This window comes from Apis laboriosa, unplaced genomic scaffold, assembly GCF_014066325.1.
Source record: "Apis laboriosa isolate Shangri-la unplaced genomic scaffold, ASM1406632v1 scaffold49_cov149, whole genome shotgun sequence".
Taxonomy (NCBI): Eukaryota; Metazoa; Arthropoda; class Insecta; order Hymenoptera; family Apidae; genus Apis; species Apis laboriosa.
This window is the reverse complement of record NW_025223500.1, coordinates 1,456,822-1,481,158: the sequence shown is the minus strand read 5'-3', so window position 1 is coordinate 1,481,158 and position 24,337 is coordinate 1,456,822. Positions and strand designations below refer to the sequence as shown.

The window sequence follows — 24,337 nt, the reverse complement described above, 5'->3', positions numbered from 1 at the left end:
GTACGAGTGAGCCAATGATGTTCCTGGTTCGAACCGCGCCCATGGCTCGTTCAGTGAACGTAACTTTGTATGTATATTTGTAGAACAGAGAATACGAATCGAACGCCTGAATCTTCAAATGAACATTAAACGCGCGTCCTTTATCTAATAATATATAATATACACGCAATATAGGGATAGCTGATAACATAGTGTACACAGTTATGATATATATATAATATATTATTATACATAATATATTTTATATATTCCGACGAAACATAAACGGTAAATTTATGTAAGGGAACTGTAGCTTTCGCCAACGTGACTTTCGTGTAAGACATGGACTTACTACCTTAAACCACGCATAAGAAACACCAATCCCTTCCATACATCTCGACAGATATATTCGTATTATATATGGGAATCGAGAATGCAACCTCGTTTTGCAGCAGATTCGAGGAGGCCGAGTACCTTAGACTCCGTCGATGATAATAAAATGCGCTTAATAGCACGATGTCACTTAGAGAACGATGTGTTCAGGATCTAGTTCTAGCATTAAGTACGCATGTACAGAACAAAGTAGCTACCATAAACGTGTTTCTTCAATTTGATCAATTCATACGTTCTCAATAGATTTTATTTTTGCCGGATATCGTTCGCGCTTACGTTTTCGATTTGTTTTCACTTTTCACTTTCGTGAATTATACCGATTATTCTATCGAAGATGTACGCAAAAAAAGAAACATATTCGAAAATATTTATCGTTGAAGACGATAATAAATTATTAAATTAAATTATTGAATAAATTTTTTAAACTCACCGATATTGATATATGAACGTAATGGTGACATGAAGGTCCTGTTGCAAAATGGCCGATAAATTAATTTTTCTGCAAGTAGAAATTTAATCAATATATTAAAGATATTATAAATATAAAAAATATGTTTTAAAAAGTAAAATTATATGATTATAAATGATATTTATCATATGATGATTATGTAAGATTTATTTTCTCTCATGAATAATATTTCACAAAGTAAATTAAAGAACATATATCGAAGTAGACAAATAATATACATATATATGACAGAATGTATCAGGAAATATGTTTAAAAGAATGTAAATATATTTATTTCTTAACTAGATCGTGATACATGATTATTTTAATGATATTTGAATATGCTTCACGTGAATAATCGATTAACAAATTTGCTAATAAAATTTGCTAAGAAAGTTTCTTTCCCGCCATTATTAATAACAGAAGTACAATGCAACCAGTACTTGTTTAAACATCAATCATTCTAATAAATTATTATAAACTTACCTAAAAAATCAACGTGTGTGCATTTTCGATGATATTGTAGATATTAATAACACAAAATTTAACACTATTGTTATAATACAAAAAAGATCAATCTTGTTACAACAAACCGCCAAAGATTATTCGGCTTCGTTCCTTACTCATCGCGCCACCTGCAAACTGTCGAGGACTATAAAGTTATATAGATTACGCACGTAAGCATAAATTTGAATATCGAAGCGCGATCGTGCAACGGCATCTTTTTTTCTTTTTTGAAAAGTCGAAGAAATAGAAAAACACGAAAAGCCTAGAACACGAAAAAACGAAGTAAAAAATAAAGATAAAGAAAGAAAGAAACAATTCTATTTTATATTATTAAAAAAATGAAATATGAAAAATAATTTCATTAAATTTTTTAAAAATACGATGAATGAGAACAGTTGCGTAATAAATCCGATCGCTCACGCACATTTTTGATGCATAAAAATAATATATACACTATATACATTCATAGTATATGCACATATGCATTAGCGAATTAACGAAACTTGCCTAATTATTGTCTATTGTGGATTAATTATATTATTGTCATTTATTTTTTTGTTATCGATCTTTTCATTCGATTGTATATGTTTTTTTTTGATTTCTCTTTTTCCGCGTTCTATAGTGTAAATAAGAACCGTATAGGGACGATGTAACGATGTAAAAGAATTAGTAAGGTAAAATAGTAGCAGTATCAAAGGTGAAACTTTAAAACATATAATATATATTAGAGTCTCATGAGACGAGATACATTATAAAATAAGTAATGTTATACTGGCGAGAACTGGGTTCCCAGTTGGGCCAATATTCGATAAATATCGGCGTGAAGGATCTAGTTATTTTTTCTTTATCTTTTTAGTTCGTTCGTGATCGCGTGATGATCGTTGCTTTTCTCAGGAGATGAAAGCCTGTCTCGACGTGACATTGCTCGGATTCGTTGGTTATGAGAACCAAGTGATTAATTTAATTTTCTTCGTATAAACGTGTGTAATAAAACCATTTGTACATATGTACTTACTTTCATATGTTTTCCCAGTTTCTTGGAATATTTTAATAAAATTTTAGAAATTGTGAGTCATTTCAATACTAGAATATTTTAAACAGAAAATTGTTATACATATAAAAGTTCAATTCAAAATAATAATTATGAACATAATTAATAATGTATGCATATACATTACATATATAAGAATATGTACATAAATATCAAATATGATTGTTTAATATGTAATGTACATCAATAATAATTTCAATCATAGTTGTTAATACAGAGTATAACATGTTTTTTATTAATTGATTAATCTGTAAAAATTATTAGTTAATACATTATTTTTAGAAAAATTTAAAAATAATTTAACCAATATTAGAATATTTTTTTTTTTATTTGACTGAAACTGGGATAACAACATATGAATTTCATGCATAATCCTTAAATACTGATTGCATCCAGTGACCTACATTCCAGTAGATTCCTAACCTAATATTGCAAATAAATAACATAATGCAAAGGTAACGTATATAGAATCGATATATTCTTGCATTTTCACACAAATATTGAGAATAAATTTCGAATTGTAGGTTTGAATGTTATACTTGATCATAAGCTTAAATTTGAAATTGGCGATCGCTTTAATGTCGAGATCAAAGGATCGTAGATAGTTGGATGCAACGAAATATTGGGTTGGAAAATCTTAATGAAGGGAACCTGATGGGTAATCAAATTTATTAAAAACTTCACAAGGAACATAAATAAAATATTTTTATTATAATTTTATAAATTTCTGTTAAGAATAATTTGTGTTTTGTTTAAAAAGGTTATATAATCGAAAAAGATGATTAAGAATATTGGAAAAGAAAAAAATTTAATTGAATTTATATCTAAAAATGATGATTCAGCTGCTCGTAAAAACTGCATGGTGGACATCAATTTCGTGAATTATCGCGTGCAAATCTTTCATTTACATGAACGTGTTGAAAAAATAAGAAAGATTGCACGCAACTTTACAGCAATAACGCTCAAGCACGAGATTAAATGGCTACTTGTGTATTACACATTTATGTCGTCGATGTTTAATGTTTGTGGAACAAGAAAATTAGTAAAAAAAAAAAATTATGTATTAAATGTTCAATTATACTTGGTGTAATATTCAATAAGAAAATAAGAAAACATGTCAATAATATTATTATATGGTACGTAAACGCTATGTTTTTTAAATTAAAACGACTGGACCACTCGGACGATCGTCGAAGCGGTAGTAAACGGTGTTGTTCCTGGCGCTTCGACGCGAGCTCAAAGATGAAAACGTGATACATTAATTTCGCTGATAAATTAACGATTCGGCTCATGTCTGATAGTAGAACTAGTCATACGTACTCCAGTCAAGACAAAAGCAATACTCGAATATAGAATAATTTTTCATATGTAATGTCCATGAGTATGTACAAATATTTGAACACCTTTATGTATGAAAACTTCGATAATTGACCATATTCGATGACAAGATTACACGTTGCGAGTGAAGTTTATAACTCAATGAATGCTCAAAACTCATAAATATCAAATATGTAAAAAAAAAAAAAAAAAAAAAAAAAATTATTGATTCAATATCTAGAAAAGAAATAACATAATCTTCTTTTTCAGATTGATTCAACGAAAAATTATGTATATACATACAATGATCCTTAATGTGAGAAAAAATTTTATGTATTAAAAAATACATTTTGAATAAAGGAGAAATTAAATGTATATACAACTCATCCCAATGAATGGAATGAAGTGCTTAATGGCGATTAAAAAGAATATAAGAGTTTGAGCATCTTGTTGAGTCATTGTCATAAAATTATCTACTTAAGCAATAACACATTACCCCATGTAATAATCATTTAAAAAACGACTCCAGGTTCCCATGAAACTTGTTCTATGCATGGCATAACCTGATAATAAAAGGCCAACTATAAAATGCGCGCGATCAATCGATCAGGATTGCTCAAGAACTAGAAACGAGTCAATAACGAGTCAATAAATTCATAAGTCTCGTTAGTTTAATTAGACATTATAGCAAGCTAACCATTTATATAGCAGTGATATTAAGTACAAATAAAAAAAAAAAAAAAAAGGAAGAACGAAAATAAAAAAAAAAATTGTAAAATTTCGTAGACAACAAATGCAACTATGTTAGTCGAATGTCATTTTCTTCGCTCTTCGATGTTCGCGCGCATTTTCGATCGATAAAAAGAATCGGATAAAAAAAAGTGATCGTCAAAGATGTCACACGGTGTCGATTATTAAGAACAAAGTATTTTATATTTACCATTGCACGAAGAGTTCAATTTAATAGGAATCTACTGATGATCACTTTTTTCACTTCTCGTATTACACGAAATTTCTCTCTATGACTCTCACTGTTCACTGTACTTTCTACTTCGTCTGCGACCTATATGCGTACGAGAAACATCTCGGTTGCAAAATCTGCAAAGCGTTCGCAATTAATAATTAAACTTTAACAAACATATATGTATACACGTAGGCGCATTGAGTGTAATGACACTAGTGTTTTGTGGACGTAGAAATTTTGTTATATAAATTTATTTTTTATATAGATGGTAAAAATATTGAAAAAAAATTTTTTTTGTTCTTTATTTATTGAAAAAAAGATTGAACTTTTCAATTTTATTTTTAATTGAATCGAATTTTATTTATTTTCATATTTTATTATTCAAGTCAAGATGAGGAATAAACATTTGGATCAAGTTTTTAATTGGAATACGAATGCTCTAATAAAGTAATTACTACGTCCGGAAACAGGTGCGAAAATGTAACAGCAGCCTCTCGCTCGAAATTCTTCTATCTATCATTATATCTTTTCCTATTTCTACTTCTACTTTCTGTTTTCATATAGCTCTATTCTCTTCTACCAACTAACGTGTTATTGTATTACATCCTCTCAAAACGTGAAATATTTCCTATTTATTACCATATCAAAGCGACTATGTAAAGACTTGGTAGAAGTTAAGAGGCACGTAATTGTTCTCATATTTCCTTCAACCTGCTTTCAATTCCTTCTGTCACTGTCTCGATACCTTTTTATATATATCAAAAGAATTCTGTTAACGAAGATGATTTGATCGATTCTTCGTTAAGATGATAGGCGTGAATTTTGATTCGATTTCATAATGTTTTTTAGCTTTTAAGAAACGATTGTCTGAACACAAATGTCTGTTTTTAAAGCTGCAAGCTTTTCTTATCGAAAAAAGGAGCCTTTTAAGGTTGATAAACATGATAAATTTGTTGTTTTGGAATAGTATATGAGCGAGAGAAAGAGAGAAAGAGAGAGCGTAAGAAGAATGAAACGAGAGAGAGAAAGAGAGAGAGAGAGAGAAAGAAAGAAAGAAAGAAAGAGAGAGAGAGAAAGGGAGAGAAAATGAGAAAGGAAAGAATGAGAAAAGAGAGAAAGAGAGGGAGAGAAAGAGAAAGAGGAGAACGAAGAAAAAAGTGCCTATATACATCAGTAAAATTATTCATTAGCGTGTATTTATACGTTTCAACGAGTACGGACAGTGTCAATTACAGGTTTGAAAAAAAAAAAAAAAAGCAAACAAGATACATACGTGATGAAAACGAAAGATATGAGCAAGAAATACGACGAAGCAATATCGAGCGATGATCCGAGATTACAAACGCTTGCGAGTACCAATTATTAACAACGACTATGACGATGACGATAATGATTGCGAACTATGATTACTATTTATTGTTATTATTGATTGCGAACCTAAATTAATGAGCTAATCGCCGTGGGGTGTCGCTCGGGTTTCATTAGGACGTGTAGATGGCGTTTCAAGACAAATGTTTTTTTGCGATCAATGTCGAGATAAATACGAAATAATCAATATGAAATAAATAGTTAGAAAACTAAAATTATACCGCGATAGAAAGCAATAAGTGATTTAACATATTAACATTTATCGTGTATATTATCATTTGGAAGCTTGCTTGAAAATTACGTTTTTTTTTTCTTTTTTTTACGTCATTTCGTTCGAAAAATCGTGCTTCCAAAGCATCGCCATGGATCCTTATGAGCTCGTACGCCGCAAACCACGGCGTTAGGGACGGATGTGATATAAGGTGAACCTTAATCTTACCTATAACGCATATAGATATTGATATTGTATGCATTGTGATAGTATCCTCGAGGAAAAAAAAAAAAAAAAAAAAGAGAACAACACACACCAATCTAAAAAAAAACAACAGCAACAGAAAAGAACAAACCGCCTAAAAAAAAAAAAAAAAATCCCTGCCTCCTCTAAAGTGCGACTGATATTTACAGGATATTGTTCCAATTGGATGCTCCCAAGGAAGCCGGGGTATTCAAAAGCAATAACTTCGTAGGCGGTCGCGGATCCTCGATGAGGTACCTTTGCGACCGATTAATATAAATAAAATAAATAACGGCGCAGAAAAAAAAAATAAATAAATAAATAGGCCGAGTGAATTTTTAACCTTAATAATTTTAATTGTAATGATGACTTAGTGGCGCAGGATCACACACACAAGGACGTACAAGTCTGGATCACACTCGGAACACGTGTACACACACATTTACACAAATGTAGTGAATAATTATTTGCTACTCGTTACGATAATAAGCTAATCGAGAAAATAAGAGAGAATAATTTAGCGAGGATGAAAATAGAGAGAGAGAGAGAGAGAGAGAGAGAAAGAGGAAAACGGACGTGTGAAAGAGGGGAGTAAGAAATGGTAGAAATAGTGTAGTGAACATTTATACACGAGCGCCTAGCACGCGCGCACCCATCCACATAGCCACGTACATACAGTGACACACTATACAGTGAGCCTAATAAACGATTTAGTAAGAGTTATTATTATAATTAAAAAAAAAAAAAAAAAGAAAAAAAAAAGAAAGAAAGAAAGAAAGAAAAGGCGAGGAGACTAGCGATGGCTTTTATAAGATGAAGTAATAAGACGCAGCGCGGCAAACGCGCATCACTGGTTACATTGATATACATAAATCTATTATATATATATATATATATATTATATACATAAAAAAAATATTATATATATATTATAGTATTCGAACTTTAGTTCGAAGAAAATAGCAACGGTACGACGAGTGAGTAGAGAGCGCAAAAATAATACTAAAGTTTTGTCGTAAAGATCGAAGAAAAAGTGAGCGCGTGTGTGAGTGAGTGAGCGTATGTGTGAGAGAGAGAGAGAGAGGGAGAAAGAGAGAGCGAACGTAATAAAAAAAAAAAAAAAAGAAAAAAAGAAAATTGTATATCGCTAAGAATTGTATTGCAATGATAAACATTGTAAAATTCATGCAATATNAAAAAAAAAATAATTGCGCAGGTATCCATATTTTATAGCTTTTACGTAAGAAATTAAAAACCGTACACACGCAGAACGCGAAGTTAACTATATATATATATATATTTATATAGATACGTTGACACGGTATTACCGATGAAATTATATCGAATTACTGGTAGGGCTGGCGTATTATGTATACACCATATGATTTATCGCTTCGATGATTTAACGCGTTATTCGAACGCGAATCTACGAAGAAGAAAAAATACGAAAAAAAACCCACTGTTACTTAACGCGTACGTAACGTGTACACACGGCGATTTTAATTTTACCATAGCTAAGCTGCTGTCATCACTATCGTTCTTTACAACTTGATTATTTTCACTCCATTATTATTCCCGTTACCGACGATGTATTATTTATTACCATTTATCGTAAATGTCAACGATTGAACGACGACGACGAAGAGATTACCAGTTACATTATATTATCTATTAACGGAAAAAAAAAAATAATAATAATAATAATTATACCTTGCATGACTACGTAGGGCTATACTGCCGCCGAAGCAATACAAAGAGCAATATAGAGTTAAAAAAAAAAAAAAAGGTAATTAACAAGAATTAAAGGTAAACTAAAGGTAAACGATATTAAATATAGCCGCGGAGGAAAAAAAATGCCGTAGGTATATTATACGTTAAAGACTCGACACACTTGATGAACACTTTATAAACGTACATACACACACACACACATACACATATAATATATATACGTACATATATACGCCATTACAGAGAACACGTAAATAAACATAAATATATACACAAAAGACAAAAGATTACGTAATTACGTACAGAACAACACACACCACCAGGTGGATACACTATGTATGGTCATTAATTTATTCTGACCGTAGTGCTAATTGTACTTAGCATTTACGTAGATGACACTAATTGCCTAGGTCGACCAGCTTGTCCGGGGTTCCTGTTGCCGTGCGCAATCCTTCTCTGATCAACTCCTCCCTCCCCCCTCCCCCCTCCGGTTTGTTTCCTTTCCGCGACGAGGAAGCCATGATATATCGTCGTATAATTTCCTACCGCGTGGTGTGTCGAACAACGCAAGGGCGAGAACCCTGGTCGATCAAATTTCGCCTAATAATGAAATAACAAAAGGAAAAAAAAAAAACGGTAGTGATATAGAGATTATTCTAGTAGAATCGCTAATGTATTTCACTCGGTGCCTGTGACAGCTATCCGTTCTGCTCGCTATCTGTTCAAGAACGAGATGATTGACAATACATTGTTGGATGGAGAGCAACGTATTCGAACCTGTTCACCTTCCTTTCCTCGTGGGCTTCGATTTGTGTTAATTTCGAGAAATAATTTAGCAGTTTGATTAAAATATAAAAATTATCGTTGAAATTTCATTTCTTTTTCATTTAATTTTCGATCGTGCAATGGATTATCGTGCAATCGAACGAGAGATCGTTTACTTTCCAATTTTTCTTTTAATCTTTCTTACCTCCACTTCGTGTCGGAATATTTCGTACAATTTTCGTTTCTCAGGGTCGACAACACGTTCGATCGACTACGATAAGGCTGTTCACGGGTACCACCTGGAACACGTAGTATTAGCATGGTGTGAAAACGATAGTGACGCTAGATGAATTAGCTTTAAGCTTCTTTCTCGCTAAGAGGGAATCTATTATTATAATAACGATATTTACATACATTTGTATTATTTGTAAACTAGCGCTAATACAAAACTCCAATTTGTGCATCGACACGCGAAACAAGAAGAGAGCCCCGTTTCCCTGAAACCCTTATTCCTGGACCCACGAAGCCCAGACGAACGAGTCAAACGAAATCAAAGAAAAAAAAGAAAAAAAAAAAAAGAAAAGAAAAGAAAAAAAAAAAAAAAAAAAAAAAAAAGAAAAAAACGGAAAAAAAAGAAGGAAATGGAAAATAAACTCCCGCCCTTGTTCCTGTTCCGCTCGTTCGAACGGACAACCGTTTTCTAATGAAATGTGAAAAAAAAAAAAGAAGAATCATTAAAAAGAACACCAGAATACTTTCGTTTCTCCGTTCCAGTTTGTAATTTTTCGCTCTGTAACGTCTCTCGTCTATTATATGTATCTTCTCTCTCTGTAATATCGGGCCTTTTCCTCCAAAACGAAGTAAAATAATAATAATAATAAAAAAAAAAAAAACGATGAAGGGAAAAATGTGAAAAAAAAAAAGAGAAAAATAAATGACGAAGATGAAGAAGAACACGGAATAAGAGAACACGAACTTTACCTATCCTGACATGCTTCTCATAGTGTTGGATGGTAACGTTACAAGACAAAAGGGAATAAAACGTTAATTGAGCATTGTTATCTATGTAATACAACATAGGATGTTTTGTATTATATTTTCATAATAAATAGACACGTAGAAAAAGACGTATTAACCATACCAGCGTTATTTTTTTACTTTCCATCTTGTCTGTCCTTGTAAGAGCTCCTTCGTTTCAATACTCGTGCATCTATATCTTCGTTTTCACATTTTCTTTTATATTTTATATTTATTTTTTTTAGCATTCAGATTTTTTAAAAGATATGTCTTATTCACTTTTATAGTTCACTTTACTTACAGTTTACTTTTAACAGAATAAATAATGAAATTTATTATTATATTTATTCAAGTTCATATCTTGAATGGCACAAATGTCTTTTTCTTTCAAAACTAAAATTAATAAATATACGAATAATATAATTCATTCAAGAGGCAATTTATTTAAGAAATTTTTAATTTTTAATCTTTCTTGAATATATTCAATTTTTCTACTTTCTTTTTTATTTTTTTTTTTTTTTTTACTTCTACTTTGGAAAAATTGAACGATTGTAAAATTGTTCAAGGCGTAACACTCTTTCTTTTCCTTTTAAATTAATCGTTACTATAATTTTACGACAACTCCTGGAAACTCGATAGAAGCACCGGAGCAAGGGATAGTACTGTAACAGGTCACGTGTTATCTAATAGCTCCTGTCGTTACGAGAGCCATGAAAAGAACCTATAGAGGCGATCACGTATTGGCTCTTCCATTATAAAGCAACAACTTCGATACCCTTTCCCAGTGGCTAACAATAAAAGAGCGCGGGTGTTGAACTTAAGGAGGCAGTCGAGGGCTGAGCGTGGTGGAAATTCAAGTGAAACTCAGCAGAAGCTAGCAACGTTTCAAGTATCCAGAGAATGTGAACCGTTTCTTTGAAGTTTCATTTTTAAGCGTTTCTTTGCTTCAAAAATTTCATTTTATAAAAAAATCCATATATTCCAAGATTAAATTATTACACGTTTTATCGTTACACAGAGTGTTAAATTAAATTCATAGAATATCTTTGGAAAGTCGATTATATAAGCCAAAATAAATATTAAGGCTTACTTATTATGTTATTAAACGGTTTAAATTTGTTTTAAACGAAATGAAATAATAATAGAGTATTTGTCTCACGTTATCTAAGAAATTAAAATTGTTTATAACTTAATAAATAAATTTCAATCAATATTTTTTGTATATTAACTTTTATGTTTATTTTGGCTCTTAGAATCAATGATATTCTACACTGTATATATTGTTTAATAGATATAGTGTGTTATATTAGAAAGATCATTGAATATATAAAAAGTTATTATTGATTTGGAAATTTAAAATAATGATAAAATATCTTTTTTTATTTTCTCATTTTATTATAGACATAAATATCTATAAAGTTGTATTAAGTATATTTTTTAGAAAGAAAATTTTATTTGTGTTCTATGATAAAAGATTGGAGAGTTAATTAGATTTAAAATCACTTATCAATCTCTTATTCTTTGATAAATTTTTCATTATAACATAGTATTAATTTTTCTTTAGTAAAATATGTATTATGTAATTATTAAATACCAAATATTCACTATATATTGTACAGTTGTACGTCTAATTACATATTACAAAAGAATTGTATTTAATCAAATTATAGATGATTAAAATTTAACATCTGTTTCTATTTTTCAACTTCTTCTTTTGTAATAAATTGAATTACAAATTTAATTATATATTTTCTGCGCAATGTATACACAAATTATGAGAAATAATAATTAATTCACGAGCAATAACAATCTAAGATTTTAAATACAAAAGATTCGACCAACAATGGTATCTAGTTCGTTTAATTAGACACTGGCGTTTCGTTCTAATAAATAAAATTCAGATAAACGATGTTGTATTATTAAATGCTATTGTATAATACTAATAACACAAATGTACATAATTACATAATGCAACAATTATAATTAATAACTCAATGGACAATAAAATTAAATTAAAAATGTATCACATTTGTTAATCTTCAATGTATTTTTCTACAAGTATTATAATATATACACAGAGATATACCATCTGTCATAAACAGAATATTAATAGTCATTTAATAACAATTTATTTATATACATATCCTTGATAGCATGAGACACGGTATTAATATTCTCTAATTACTTTTGAAATTACTTAACTTTATGTACCATTAATTCCATAACGTCATTAACGACTATAAAATAAAACTAGATAGAAACGAAACGTTCCAGCGACATCGTTAAAATGAACGGAATAACTTTGTCGATTTTCTTCTCGTTGTTGACGTTGAATAACGCCGATATTCAACGAACATCGCTGGTTCAGACAAACTCAGGACCTGTTCAAGGCGCCACATTGACTACTGTGTGGAATGGCATCGAATATTCATCGTTCAAAGGCATCCCTTATGCCGCTCCACCAATTGGAAATCGTAGATTCAGGGTAAAAATTATAATTATAATCACAGTGGTGATAAAAAAATATGTGTATATTATTATTTACATATCGATTAATTAAATGTATGTATATTCCAAATATATTATATTTTTCATTTAGTAATATAAATTTACTTTTTTGTGATTATAAAAATTCCATATCGATGAAAATGAAACTTATAAAAATTAATTCAAAAATAAATATATGTGCAAATATATAATAATAACATTTAATAAATTATTATCAATTATTTACGTTATCTGCATTACATATATTAAATTTTTGGTATATATTTTATAAAAAATTTTTCAATCAAATTAAATATGTTATGCTACAGCATCGTTTAATTCAATCTTTTAATTCTTATTACAGCCTCCTGTTCCACCAGAATCATGGAACGAAACTCTGGACGCCATTGAAGAGGCCAATGAATGTCCTCAAGAAATATCGAATGTTTATAGTGGAAATGAAGATTGTTTGTATTTAAGCGTGTTTACTCCTCAGGTAACATTTTATAAAAACTTTCAATTAATTTTTTAATTAACAATAAAAATTTTCTCATTTTCTTCTATGAAAATTGAGAAATAGCGAATGTAACGTATAAATGAAATTGCAAATAAAATAAAATAAAATTGTGGATACATATAAAATCATAATACAATATGTTAATAATGGACAGGGACGATAACTGCAATGGAAAAATATTAATCTATTTTTATTAAGTAAGTATTGTTGTATAAAATAATTCCTATATTAGAAAGGGTGATTCAAAAATATAATTATTTTTTGTTCCACGTTTCTTTGGAATTAAATTTTGTGATAAATAATACTTTATAATGAATCACAACAAATTTTATCAATACTTTATTTCGATGTACATAATTTTCTTAGCAATTTTAAAAAAATTCTTAATTATTCTTTTTATCTATTCAAAATGAAGAAAAGTCAATATAATATTTTTCAATATGTAATATGTAATTTATATATGTTATAAATTTTGAAGTTCAAATTCAATAAAAAATTAACAATTAACAAAATCTTGATGTAAAGTCTGTATTAACGTTCAATATGAAAATTTATCGTTATTTAGCAATCTTTCATTTCCTATATACCACAGACAAAATTCGACGAGAAATTAACTCTGAAACCAGTTATGGTTTGGATTTATGGTGGCTCATTCCTTCGTGGATCCAATAACGCATCTGTCTACGGGCCTGACTTTTTCATGGAACAAGATGTAGTTTTGGTTACCTTCAATTATCGCCTCGGTGCTTTGGGTACACTGCACTTCATTCTTTTAATCGTGATATTTCGTTCGCCATCCTTCAAATTAATCCTTTGCAATCCTTTTTAACAGGATTTTTATATCTGAAACACGAAAACGCAGCTGGCAATGCCGCAATGAGGGATCAGCTGATGGTTTTGGAATGGGTCCGTGACAATATCGCTGCATTTGGAGGCGATCCAAATCAAGTGACGCTTTTTGGACAAAGCGCTGGCAGCGCAAGCGTGAACTATCACGTTCTGTCTGAGAAATCTCGTGGTATGATATCGTTGTAATCAATAAAAAACGTTTGCTTATCTTTCCTTGTTTTCGATATCCTGCTCGAAGCAAATTTTCAATTCTTTTGTAACGTGGAGTCAAGAAAAATTGTAATACTTATTAAATTTTGAAATGTTTGATCGTTCAATTCGAGAAAATTTTTTTTTACGTGGATTTGATGCATGTATTAATACATCGAAACAAATTCAAATCGGATTATAAAATGTATTAACAATAGTGTTAAAATAATTTCAATATATTAAAATATATTAGATATCAAAGAAAATAAATAAATTCAAGAATAAGTAATTTATTAATAAATAAAAAATTTAAAAATTGCTTAAAATAATAATATTTTTATCAAACACTTTATAATGAACGAGATAAAAATTCTTTAATATAATACACAATGATATGACAAATATTGATAAAGATAAAAAAGAGTAAAAAAGACTTGAGGATTTGAAAGATGATCTCGCTTTGAACATCTTCTATCTCCTTCCACATTTAAATTTTCCATAAATGCATAAAAATCTATAACCTCATCTTATCTTATATTTCATATTTATATATCTTATATTTTTAGTTCTTTTAGTTTGTGATTCTGGTCAACAGGTCTGTTCCATCATGCTATCGAGCAAAGCGGAACAGCTGCTTCGTATCTATACAAGACGCAAGAAGCAGCGTTTCAAACTGCTAATAAATTAGCCAGCGAGCTTGGCTTCCACTCTAACAATCCAAACGAATTGTTGAAGTTCTTCCTTGAGGCGGACGCGAAGGATCTCGTGGCAACGACCAATCGTGCCTTCCCGTTTGGCAGCGACGTAGGAATTCACATGATATTTTTAACATTTATTAGAAATAAATAAATAAATAAATAAAATTCTAATATTTAATATCATCGACACGAGATGAAATTTTCACTTTATTTTTCAATTTTGTGCCACCAGTTCTCGGTACCCTTCGCGCCGATAAAGGAGAATCCCGATCTCGTTGATCCAAAGGACATGTTCCTGTCCGAATGTCCAATAACCTTAGCCGCGTCTCAAAAATTCAATAAGATGCCAGTGATGCTGGGCTTCACCCACGACGAACTGTTAGATTTCTCGGAGGGTACGAACATTTTTTTTTTTTAAAAAGCATAATTTTTGATTTATTAAGACAGATTGTAGAAATTAATTTTTTTTTTTTTTTTTGAATATGAAAATATTTAGTCTTAATTCGCTTTGGTAATTATTCTTTAAGATTTATAATCTTTTTTTTACAGACTTGTATCAAATTATAAACGACACGGCGGACGCTTTGAAGGAGATATTTAATTTGAAGCTGGATCTTGTAGGACCTTACGAAGCAGTTAAGGAATTGTCAGTGGTAATGTTTTTATTATTTATCACGTTACGCATTCTTAAACTATATATCGATTATTTTGAATCAAAGGAAATAATAGATATAATAATTTTCATTAATCCTGAAAATTTCATTATTACAAAAAAATTTCGAAATAGTAATATATTTCAAACGAAAACTTATTCGAAAATCGAATAAATTAAACTTATAATAATTATATAAAATATATAATATATATAAATATTATATATAATAAAATATATAATAATAAAATATATAAAATAATTAAACTTGTTTATTTTTACCATCGATTGAATTTGCTGAATGATAAAATATATATATATTTATCAATTAAGAAAACAACGAAATCTTATAATATAATTTACAAAATCTACTTCAAATTAATCTTTAAACAAATATCTATGTATCTTGTATCTATTAATTTTTCTTCTATGTACAAAATTTTCAATTTCTCTACAAAAAAAATTTCTATTTCATGAAAAAATATGACTGCTTTTATACGTTGACATCTTTAAAATATTTGTTAGGTGTTATCGGACTTCATTATGAAGGGACCAATCGATTTTGCTCAGAGATTGCTCGTTCATGGTAACGACAATTATCCTGTTTATTATTATCAATTGTCATACGTGTCCAATTATGCGTTGCATACACAGGACGGTATACCTGAACCGGGTAGGTATTTAAAAAAATAATAATAATGAACATATATTAATAATTGATATTTAATAATTTAATTCAGGTATCGCTCACTTTGATGACATTGGATTACTTTTCAACGTGGAAAGCTTGAATGCTCCTACTAATCCTCAGCATCCTTTCAATCAGTTCCGACGAAAATTGGTCACTTTGTGGGCAAATTTTGCGAAATACGGGTATGCCATCATTTTTCATCATAATTGTTCTAATTCTTTTATACTTGAGTCTTGAATTTCGAGGATAAAATAAGATTCTTTAGTTATGGAATTATCGAATGACAAATATTTAAGAAAAGTTGACACAAGGGTTAATATTTTTGTAACTAAAGAATCCTAACTGTCATTTTTTATATTTTAATAATTAAAAAGATAGGAGATAATCGAATAATCGGATATTGATTCGTTATTTAATTAGTTTTAATTCTATGAATTATGTTACAAGTAACAACATAAATTTTGATTTATTATCAACAGATTGTAAAAATCAATTCAAATTGCAGAAGTAAAACAATGCATTAACTTTTAGACACTTTCAAAAAGAAGTAAATAAAATTCATAAAAAAAAAAAAATAAACAAAATAAATAAAAATAAAAATTTTCAAATTGTAAAAATTTGATTGTGTACAAGGATGTTAATATATTTCTGGAAAAACAAACATAAAATTGATAAATATAGATTCTACTACATGCACTATTTACATATAGATTGATACATAAAAATATATCAATATACATATTGAGATTTATTTATTAAGTTACAAGCAATGAATTTTGCTTAAATTAAACAAAGCTGGAGTGGAACTTCAATTAACTAATAATTTAATAAATAAATTTTATCAACCTTTCTATATACCAACTTTATATCTATTTTGATCTCTAGAATCAAAACCTTTCAAAATATTTTTCATGAATATATTAGTACTATGTATATACAAACATAACACTTTATTGATCTTTATTTTTCATAAATCATCTTTTAATATATATGTATGAAAAAAATTATCAATAAGATATAATGCAATTGTAATATACATGAATCACTATATTTTATATATTATATCATAAACTAAGAAATTAAAAGCATAGATATATTTTAATTAAATTTTTACATGTTATTATATTCCATTAATATTCATAGGAATCCAACTCCTGATAACGCAAACCCATTAAACGACGTAATCTGGAAACAGTCTGGAAAAGCTGGACAATTATTGGACATGGGTGACAATTTCCAAATGATAAATCGTACACAGGCGATCAACGAAAGGGCGCTATTTACGGAGAAATATCTGTATTTCTCCATGCCTATAACGAGCGATTGCAACGATATTACTTATGCGAATTATTTCAGTCTTTTCTAAAATTTCTATCAAGATTTTACTTTCTGATCCATGTTTCTTATTATTGGAATGTAAACATGTAATATATGTAAATATAAATATATCTGCAAATTAGTAAGTGTTCATTAATTTATATGAGAATAATGATTGATAATTAAAAGCTTACATTAAGGAAATTTGATAACACGATATTCCTTTCTATCTACAATAACGAAAATATAAAGAAATTAAACTTCCTATCCTACGATATAATAAATACTTGAATTATTTAAATTTAAAAATAAATAATTTTTATATAACCTCGTATATTATATATAATTAAAAATACTTATATCTAATTAGATTAAAGCATCTCCTTTCCTGCCTATTAATTTATCGAATTTTTGTAATCGACATTCTGGAAATCTGTGTCAAGTGAAATTCGAAATATCATTATACAATATAAATCGTAAATGGCATAACGCGTAAAAATCAAATAAAATTCCGCATACCGTGCAAAATTACAATGCTGATTAAGTCGATCGATATTCAGTTCAAACGAAGGCGCATCGTTTCAAAAAGATAAAAGACCAGTGAACGCACCGCCGTCTCTCCCGACTTGACATAACTTTTAGAGAGATCAGAATGAACGATGCGAGTTGGTTTACCCTCGTGCTTCTAATCTCAACGTTCCCGCAAGTGATCGTGAGTTCTCCTAGGACGCCCATCGTTTACACATCGAACGGACCTGTTCGAGGCCTGATATTGCGCACTGTGTGGCACTCGATGAAGTACTCCTCGTTCAAGGGAATCCCTTATGCCAAACCACCCCTCGGTGACCTGAGATTCAAGGTGAAATTCAATGGAACATTCTATCCATTATTTTGGTTAAAACAATCCTGTTGAACGTTTTAAAATATATATATATATATATGTAATATATGTATAAATATAAATGTATGTATAAATATAAATGTATCTGCAAATTAATAAGTGTTCATTGATTTATGGAGAATAATCGATTGATACAATTAATTAAAGGAAACACACCACATAAGGAAATTTGATAACTCGATATTCCTTTGTATATCTATTTAACGAAAATATAAAGAAATTGAAACTGAAAATTGGGATATATATTTATATGTATATAATTTCTTCGTTATTTCTATTTTGATTTTTTTTTGTTGCTTTGACGGTTTGCAGCCTCCAGTTCCGATAGATCCTTGGAAAAAAGTGTTACACGCCTACGAAGAGGGCAGCGTATGCGCTCAATGGGACTATTTATCGCTTCTCTACATGGGAAGCGAGGATTGCTTGTTCTTGAACGTTTTTACTCGCGAGGTAAGTTAATCAAATAATAATTTGACAAACAATTCTTTTTTCTTTTTTTTTAATTTTGTTATTGAAAAAAGATTAGAGAAATCTATTATGTTCTTATATTATTACACTTTTGACACGTTTAAGAAAATTATTATCACAAATCTAATTTTAATTTTTGTGAAAATATATTCGATTATTATATATTTAATATTGGAATACATTTTTGTATTCATCAGTTATAAAGAAATCTAACAAATTATCTGTGAATCGTCAAAATAATTTCAATATGATGAATCATTTTACATAGAGAAAGGAAAGGAATTTAATAAATAGAATCTTTTTCTAATTAGGGAAAAAATGAAGTCAATATCTTTATTTCTGAATATTAAAAATTGGAGCATCTATATAAATTGTCTCGAATCCAATATTCGAAAATTTCGCGCGAATCAGATGATTTAAAGTGCATATGAATATGTAACAGGTGGAATTCAAGAAACGGATAAATTTGAGGCCGGTCATGGTTTGGATACACGGTGGTGGTTATTTCTCAGGATACAGCAATTCGTCCTTGTACGGTCCTGATTTCTTTCTGGAGGAAGATGTCGTTTTAGTCAGTTTCAATTATCGACTTGGCGCACTAGGTATATTTTTTTTATTTACTATTATTTCAGAAATCTTGATCAATCTCTTATCCTTCAAATATTTTAGATCTTTAATTCTACTTTAATTCATCAGGATTCCTGGCATTGAAACATCCTAATGCAACTGGCAATGCTGGCTTGAAAGACCAACGGTTAGTCTTCCAGTGGGTGCAAAATAACATAGCTGCGTTTGGAGGCGATCCAAATCAAGTAACAATCTTTGGGGAAAGTGCTGGTAGTAGTTCCATTGGTTTCCACATATTGTCAGAACGGTCCAAAGGTATAAACTGAAATTTTTTCTTTTTTTTTAATTTTGTTATTGAAAAAGATTAGAGAAATCTATTATGTTCTTATATTATTACTCTTTTAAGACACGTTTAAGAAAATTATTATCACAAATCTAATTTTAATTTTTGTGAAAATATATCGATTATTATATATTTAATATTGGAATACATTTTTGTATTCATCAGTTATAAAGAAATCTAACAAATTATCTGTGATATTGTCAATTATTATAAAGATCATTTCTGATCCAAACTATAAATTTCGTAATTATTGATACATGAACACATCTCTGGAAGAAATAAAAATGTCAGTTGAGAACTTCCAAAATATATCAATTCTCTGTATAGCATAAGATAAATTAGGAAGGAAAGGTTATCTTTTAATAAAGCAAAAATAAATCTATAAATCTATAAAATTTTCAATCGTTCAATTCCTCTTTTATAATGAATAAAAACTTGACACTTTGTGCAATTTTACAGATACTTTCTATATTTAAAAATATAAAAATATATAAACATATAATAAAAATAAAAATTGACTTTAAAATTCTTTTCTTATCAAAATTTTCATTCAGAGAATTAAATAAGAAACATTTCACAAATCTTCTTAATTACATTTTCTTTCCCAGGATTGTTTCTTCGATCGATCAGCATGAGCGGCAGCCCATTGTGTCCTTGGGCGTATCACTCACCCGAAGAGATGATTCGGAATGCTCATCAACTTGCAACCGTTCTCGATTACGTCCCCAAGGATCACGACGATTTGGTGAATTATCTTCGCCAAGTACCTCTGATGGAACTCATACGCGCATCGACTAAAGTTGAAATGGTAATTAATTCCATTATAATAATGGTAATTAATTAAAAAAAGTTCGAAAATTCGCGAAAATATATATTCTTCCTCGTGTCTTGTATGCTTTCCAATTTTAAATTATTTTTTCGTATTCTTCCAGAACTTGCTTCCATTTCGACCTACTATAGAAGATCCCGACATCGATCCTAGCAATAGCACGGTGATAACAGAATGTCCAATAACGAAATATCACAACGGGGATTTTTATCGTCACGATATAATGCTCGGTTACACTCACGACGAAGTTTTCTTCTTTTTCGGTCGTAAGTATCCAAGATTTATTATTGATTAAACTTAATATAATGATTATTTATAATTATTATTATTATAATTATAATTATTATATTAATGAATAATTATTTAGATAAAGATGAAAAATTTATTTAAACAAAAATTTCCAGCTCCGATCGGGGTGGCAAACACGATCAATTGGGCGAAAAAATATCTACAAAACGCTGCTAAAGAAAACAGAGATATCGGTGAAGAGCCGAAAGCGCTGCTCGCGCGGGTTGTAAACGATCTCGTTAAAGCTAGTTTCAAGCAGGTCAAGAAGGTAAACAATTTGTATCTCTTTGTTTGCTCAAGTTAATAATTCTCTTCAGATTTTTGGATTGTTTTCTGGATTCACACAGATAGGGATGGATATATTTTTCAGCGGCCCTATCGATTTGACTCAAAGATTATTAGCAAAGCACAATAAGGGCCATCCTATTTATTATTATAGGTTGTCGTATCAATCAAAGTATGCTTTGCACAAATTCAAGGACAATCCATTGAACGGTATTGTTGAAGAAGGATTTCTCGACGATTTCTTCCTTTTTCTTTTCTTTATTTATTTAAAAAAAAAAAAAAAAAACTTCTTTCAGGAACTGCACATTTTGACGACGTTGGATACATATTCAATTCAAAATTACCTCGCACGCCGTCCAATCCTAAGAACAGTTTCAATCGATTTAGGAAGAAGATGGTTGCTTTGTGGGCTAACTTTGCTAAATATGGGTAAATAAAAGAAAAGGACAAGGATAAGGAAATAAAATATATGGACGAGAGAATGATATAACGTATTGATTTATGAAAAGAATATTTAATAACACGAAAAAGATAATTGGAGCAATTTAAATCAGATTTATTAGATTTTAAGAAGAAATATAAAATTGGAAAATCATATTATCATCCTTCTCCCTAATAAAACGATGATTCTTTTTATTTACTTTTTTTTTTTTTTTAGGAATCCTACTCCAAAAAATTTTTCTTTCGACGTCAAGTGGATAAAATCTGAGAGGGAAGGTTTTCAATTGAATATTAATACCATCTCCACGATGCATAAACGATTGATCGACAAAAAGACTGAATACGTGGAGAAATTGCTTTACAAGTTATTCCCATTGATCACTTCTTGCGTGAAAAAGCCTACGAATTTTATAGATCTTTTCTAATGTCTAGTTTTATATTTTGATACTTAATAAAATTGAGAGGGGGAGGGGGGGGGGAGGAATAAGATGTTTCCTTATTTATCGACCGTATATTATTTCAATCTTCCTATATTTTATCATCAAAATATTAAAATATTCTTCTGGATGTTGTTGATTAATTTTTGTTCATATCTTCGCATTTAATTTGATTTTTGATCATATTTTCTTATTTTTCCATTATTATATTTATTTAACGTCCTTGAAACAATATTTTTTTATCGTGTACAAAGATCTATCGACAGATTTTGTTGATAAATTCCGTGAATCCTTATCTACATATATTATCTATAGATACAAGTGCAAACAAAACCCCAGAAACAATGTTTTATGACTAATAATATGCTTAATAACAATAAATGTTACCATTCAATATATATTACCATTCAATTATAAATATTTATAAATCTCAATTATAAATGTTAATCACTTTCGAATATTTTATACAAAAGTTTTAAAATAAACCAGAACATTATACATGTGTATATTTATTTATTTATTTATTAATATACGAAATAATAAGAACTATTCTTAACGATAAGATATATTAGAGAAATATTTAAACAGATAAGATAATATTATGTAACATATGAAACAATTAGCATTATCTTATTTGAAATTATATCATTAACACTTGCAATGGAAAAAAAGTGCGACTTAAATTACCTAAATAATTCAAATTCAAATGACACGTTTCAAATTAAGAGATAAAATATAATCTTCCTTCACAATCTCTTATATAATATTATCACATAGTTTAATTTTGTCAAATCTTCTTGGCAAATTTTTCTTATCTTTGTGATTCATTAATATTAATAATTTTCCCAATGTCTTATAAAACTTTTAGTTTTATAAAAATTGGTATTTTATATTTTCAATTTTTCCTCTCTCTCTCTCTCTCTCTCTCTCTCTCTCTCTCTCTCTCTACGAAACTTTTGTAAATAATTATACATATATACGTTTAATATGAAAACAAAAAACCTCGAAGGAATTTTATAAATATCTTATCGGTAATTATTTAGCAAACAAGTACTTAGGTTCGTTCGATCTACGAAACGAAATATGTTTGTGAAAAACTAGTATCGCATCATTATACAGTCACATACACATTGGCAAAAAAATTATGATAGTAAAACTCGTTTCGATCACGCCATTTCTTCCCTTGTGAAACAGACTTGATGTATTGAGTAACATTTTCACGTGGCTAACGTTTTTCTTTGTATTCGAAAGAGAGGATATCGATTACGAACGAAATAATTTTATATCGTCATCGTTAATATTAAAATACAAAATTTATCTATATGAATAGATAGTTATATATGAATTATTATTTTATTTTGAATAATTTTACTCGAATAATAATATTTATTTATTAATTATATTAATTATATTAATTATAATTATAATTATAGATATTAATTATAATTAATTAATTATATTTATTATAATCAAGTTTAAACCTGATATATTGTTTAAATTAAAATATCATGTCATCAAATTGATGATAGATGTTACAGTAGAGAAATATATGATTGTATCAAACAAGACAGATAACTTTTTCAAGCAAATTAAATTTCATACAATACAAGATATTAAAATCTGAGATTAAAGAATCCCACAGTGATATCAATGTTGACTAAAGTATATATAAAATACATCGATATCAATATAAGTATTATAATATATGGATATTATATGATCTTATACGTTATTAATATTAATATTTTACATATTATTTACGTACTAGTAAAGAAATAAAAAAAATATTGTATATAAAAATTAAACATTTTTCAAATTAATTCATCGTTTTCTATTTACATTTTACGATCGTATTACAATGCAAATAAATTTTTTCATATTATTCTTCCGATACGAATTTAATCAATTTGTCATTTTATGCTTTGTATAACTATTTGAAAAATTTTAAATTTCGCACAATTTGTTTGGAAACTTGTAAAATTCATTATCTGTTACAATATATTGTTACAGATTTCAATCACAAAAAAATCAATACACAAAATCTCTCAAATATTCACTTAAAAATAAATTTTCCAACTATTTCAGAGAAAAGAATCATCACAAATACTTTATACTCGTAAGAATGTCATAAGAATGTCATGTTCTTTCTCGTTCCTTTAACCAACCATTGTGAAATCAAGAAGAAAAAGATGAGATAAGAAAAGGTTCCATAAATCGTGTCGAGACTCGACAACGTCAACAGAGAACGTTTGGTTTCCTCGCCAAATTCTTCCTTTTGTTTAACGCCATGTCACCTCGGCTTTACTAACTGCGTGTCCTCGCCAACGAATCGTAACGAAATTAAACAGAAACGTGGTATTCGAGGAAATCAGTGCTCGAGCAGA

The 24,337-nt window shown here is 29.1% G+C and overlaps 2 protein-coding genes across 2 annotated transcripts; both read left to right on the top strand.

The window, feature by feature from the left end:
• Window positions 1-12,251: 12,251 nt before the first annotated feature.
• Window positions 12,252-17,536, top strand: LOC122716884 (juvenile hormone esterase-like). The gene is made up of 10 exons (XM_043940373.1): window positions 12,252-12,479; window positions 12,846-12,977; window positions 13,591-13,750; window positions 13,831-14,016; window positions 14,632-14,840; window positions 14,967-15,129; window positions 15,284-15,387; window positions 15,912-16,059; window positions 16,127-16,259; window positions 17,221-17,536. The coding sequence occupies exons 1-10, from the start codon at window positions 12,282-12,284 to the stop codon at window positions 17,441-17,443; spliced, it is 1,656 nt and encodes a 551-aa protein (XP_043796308.1). The 5' UTR covers window positions 12,252-12,281; the 3' UTR covers window positions 17,444-17,536.
• Window positions 17,537-18,124: 588 nt separating this feature from the next.
• On the top strand, window positions 18,125-21,941 carry LOC122716921 (juvenile hormone esterase-like). Its single transcript, XM_043940437.1, has 10 exons — window positions 18,125-18,253; window positions 18,608-18,745; window positions 19,206-19,365; window positions 19,460-19,645; window positions 20,282-20,481; window positions 20,606-20,768; window positions 20,907-21,058; window positions 21,138-21,285; window positions 21,372-21,504; window positions 21,734-21,941. The coding sequence occupies exons 1-10, from the start codon at window positions 18,188-18,190 to the stop codon at window positions 21,939-21,941; spliced, it is 1,554 nt and encodes a 517-aa protein (XP_043796372.1). The 5' UTR covers window positions 18,125-18,187.
• The last annotated feature ends 2,396 nt before the right edge of the window (window positions 21,942-24,337 follow it).

Excerpts from the sequence above, each read along its gene's own strand:
- LOC122716884 (XM_043940373.1), top strand. The coding sequence starts at position 12,282 with ATGAACGGAATAACTTTGTCGATTTTCTTCTCGTTGTTGACGTTGAAT. Across the intron at positions 12,480-12,845 it reads TTGGAAATCGTAGATTCAGG|CCTCCTGTTCCACCAGAATC; the intron begins GTAAAAATTATA and ends TTCTTATTACAG. Across the intron at positions 15,388-15,911 it reads CAGTTAAGGAATTGTCAGTG|GTGTTATCGGACTTCATTAT; the intron begins GTAATGTTTTTA and ends AATATTTGTTAG.
- LOC122716921 (XM_043940437.1), top strand. The coding sequence starts at position 18,188 with ATGAAGTACTCCTCGTTCAAGGGAATCCCTTATGCCAAACCACCCCTC. Across the intron at positions 19,366-19,459 it reads TTATCGACTTGGCGCACTAG|GATTCCTGGCATTGAAACAT; the intron begins GTATATTTTTTT and ends TTAATTCATCAG. Across the intron at positions 21,286-21,371 it reads CAAGGACAATCCATTGAACG|GAACTGCACATTTTGACGAC; the intron begins GTATTGTTGAAG and ends AACTTCTTTCAG.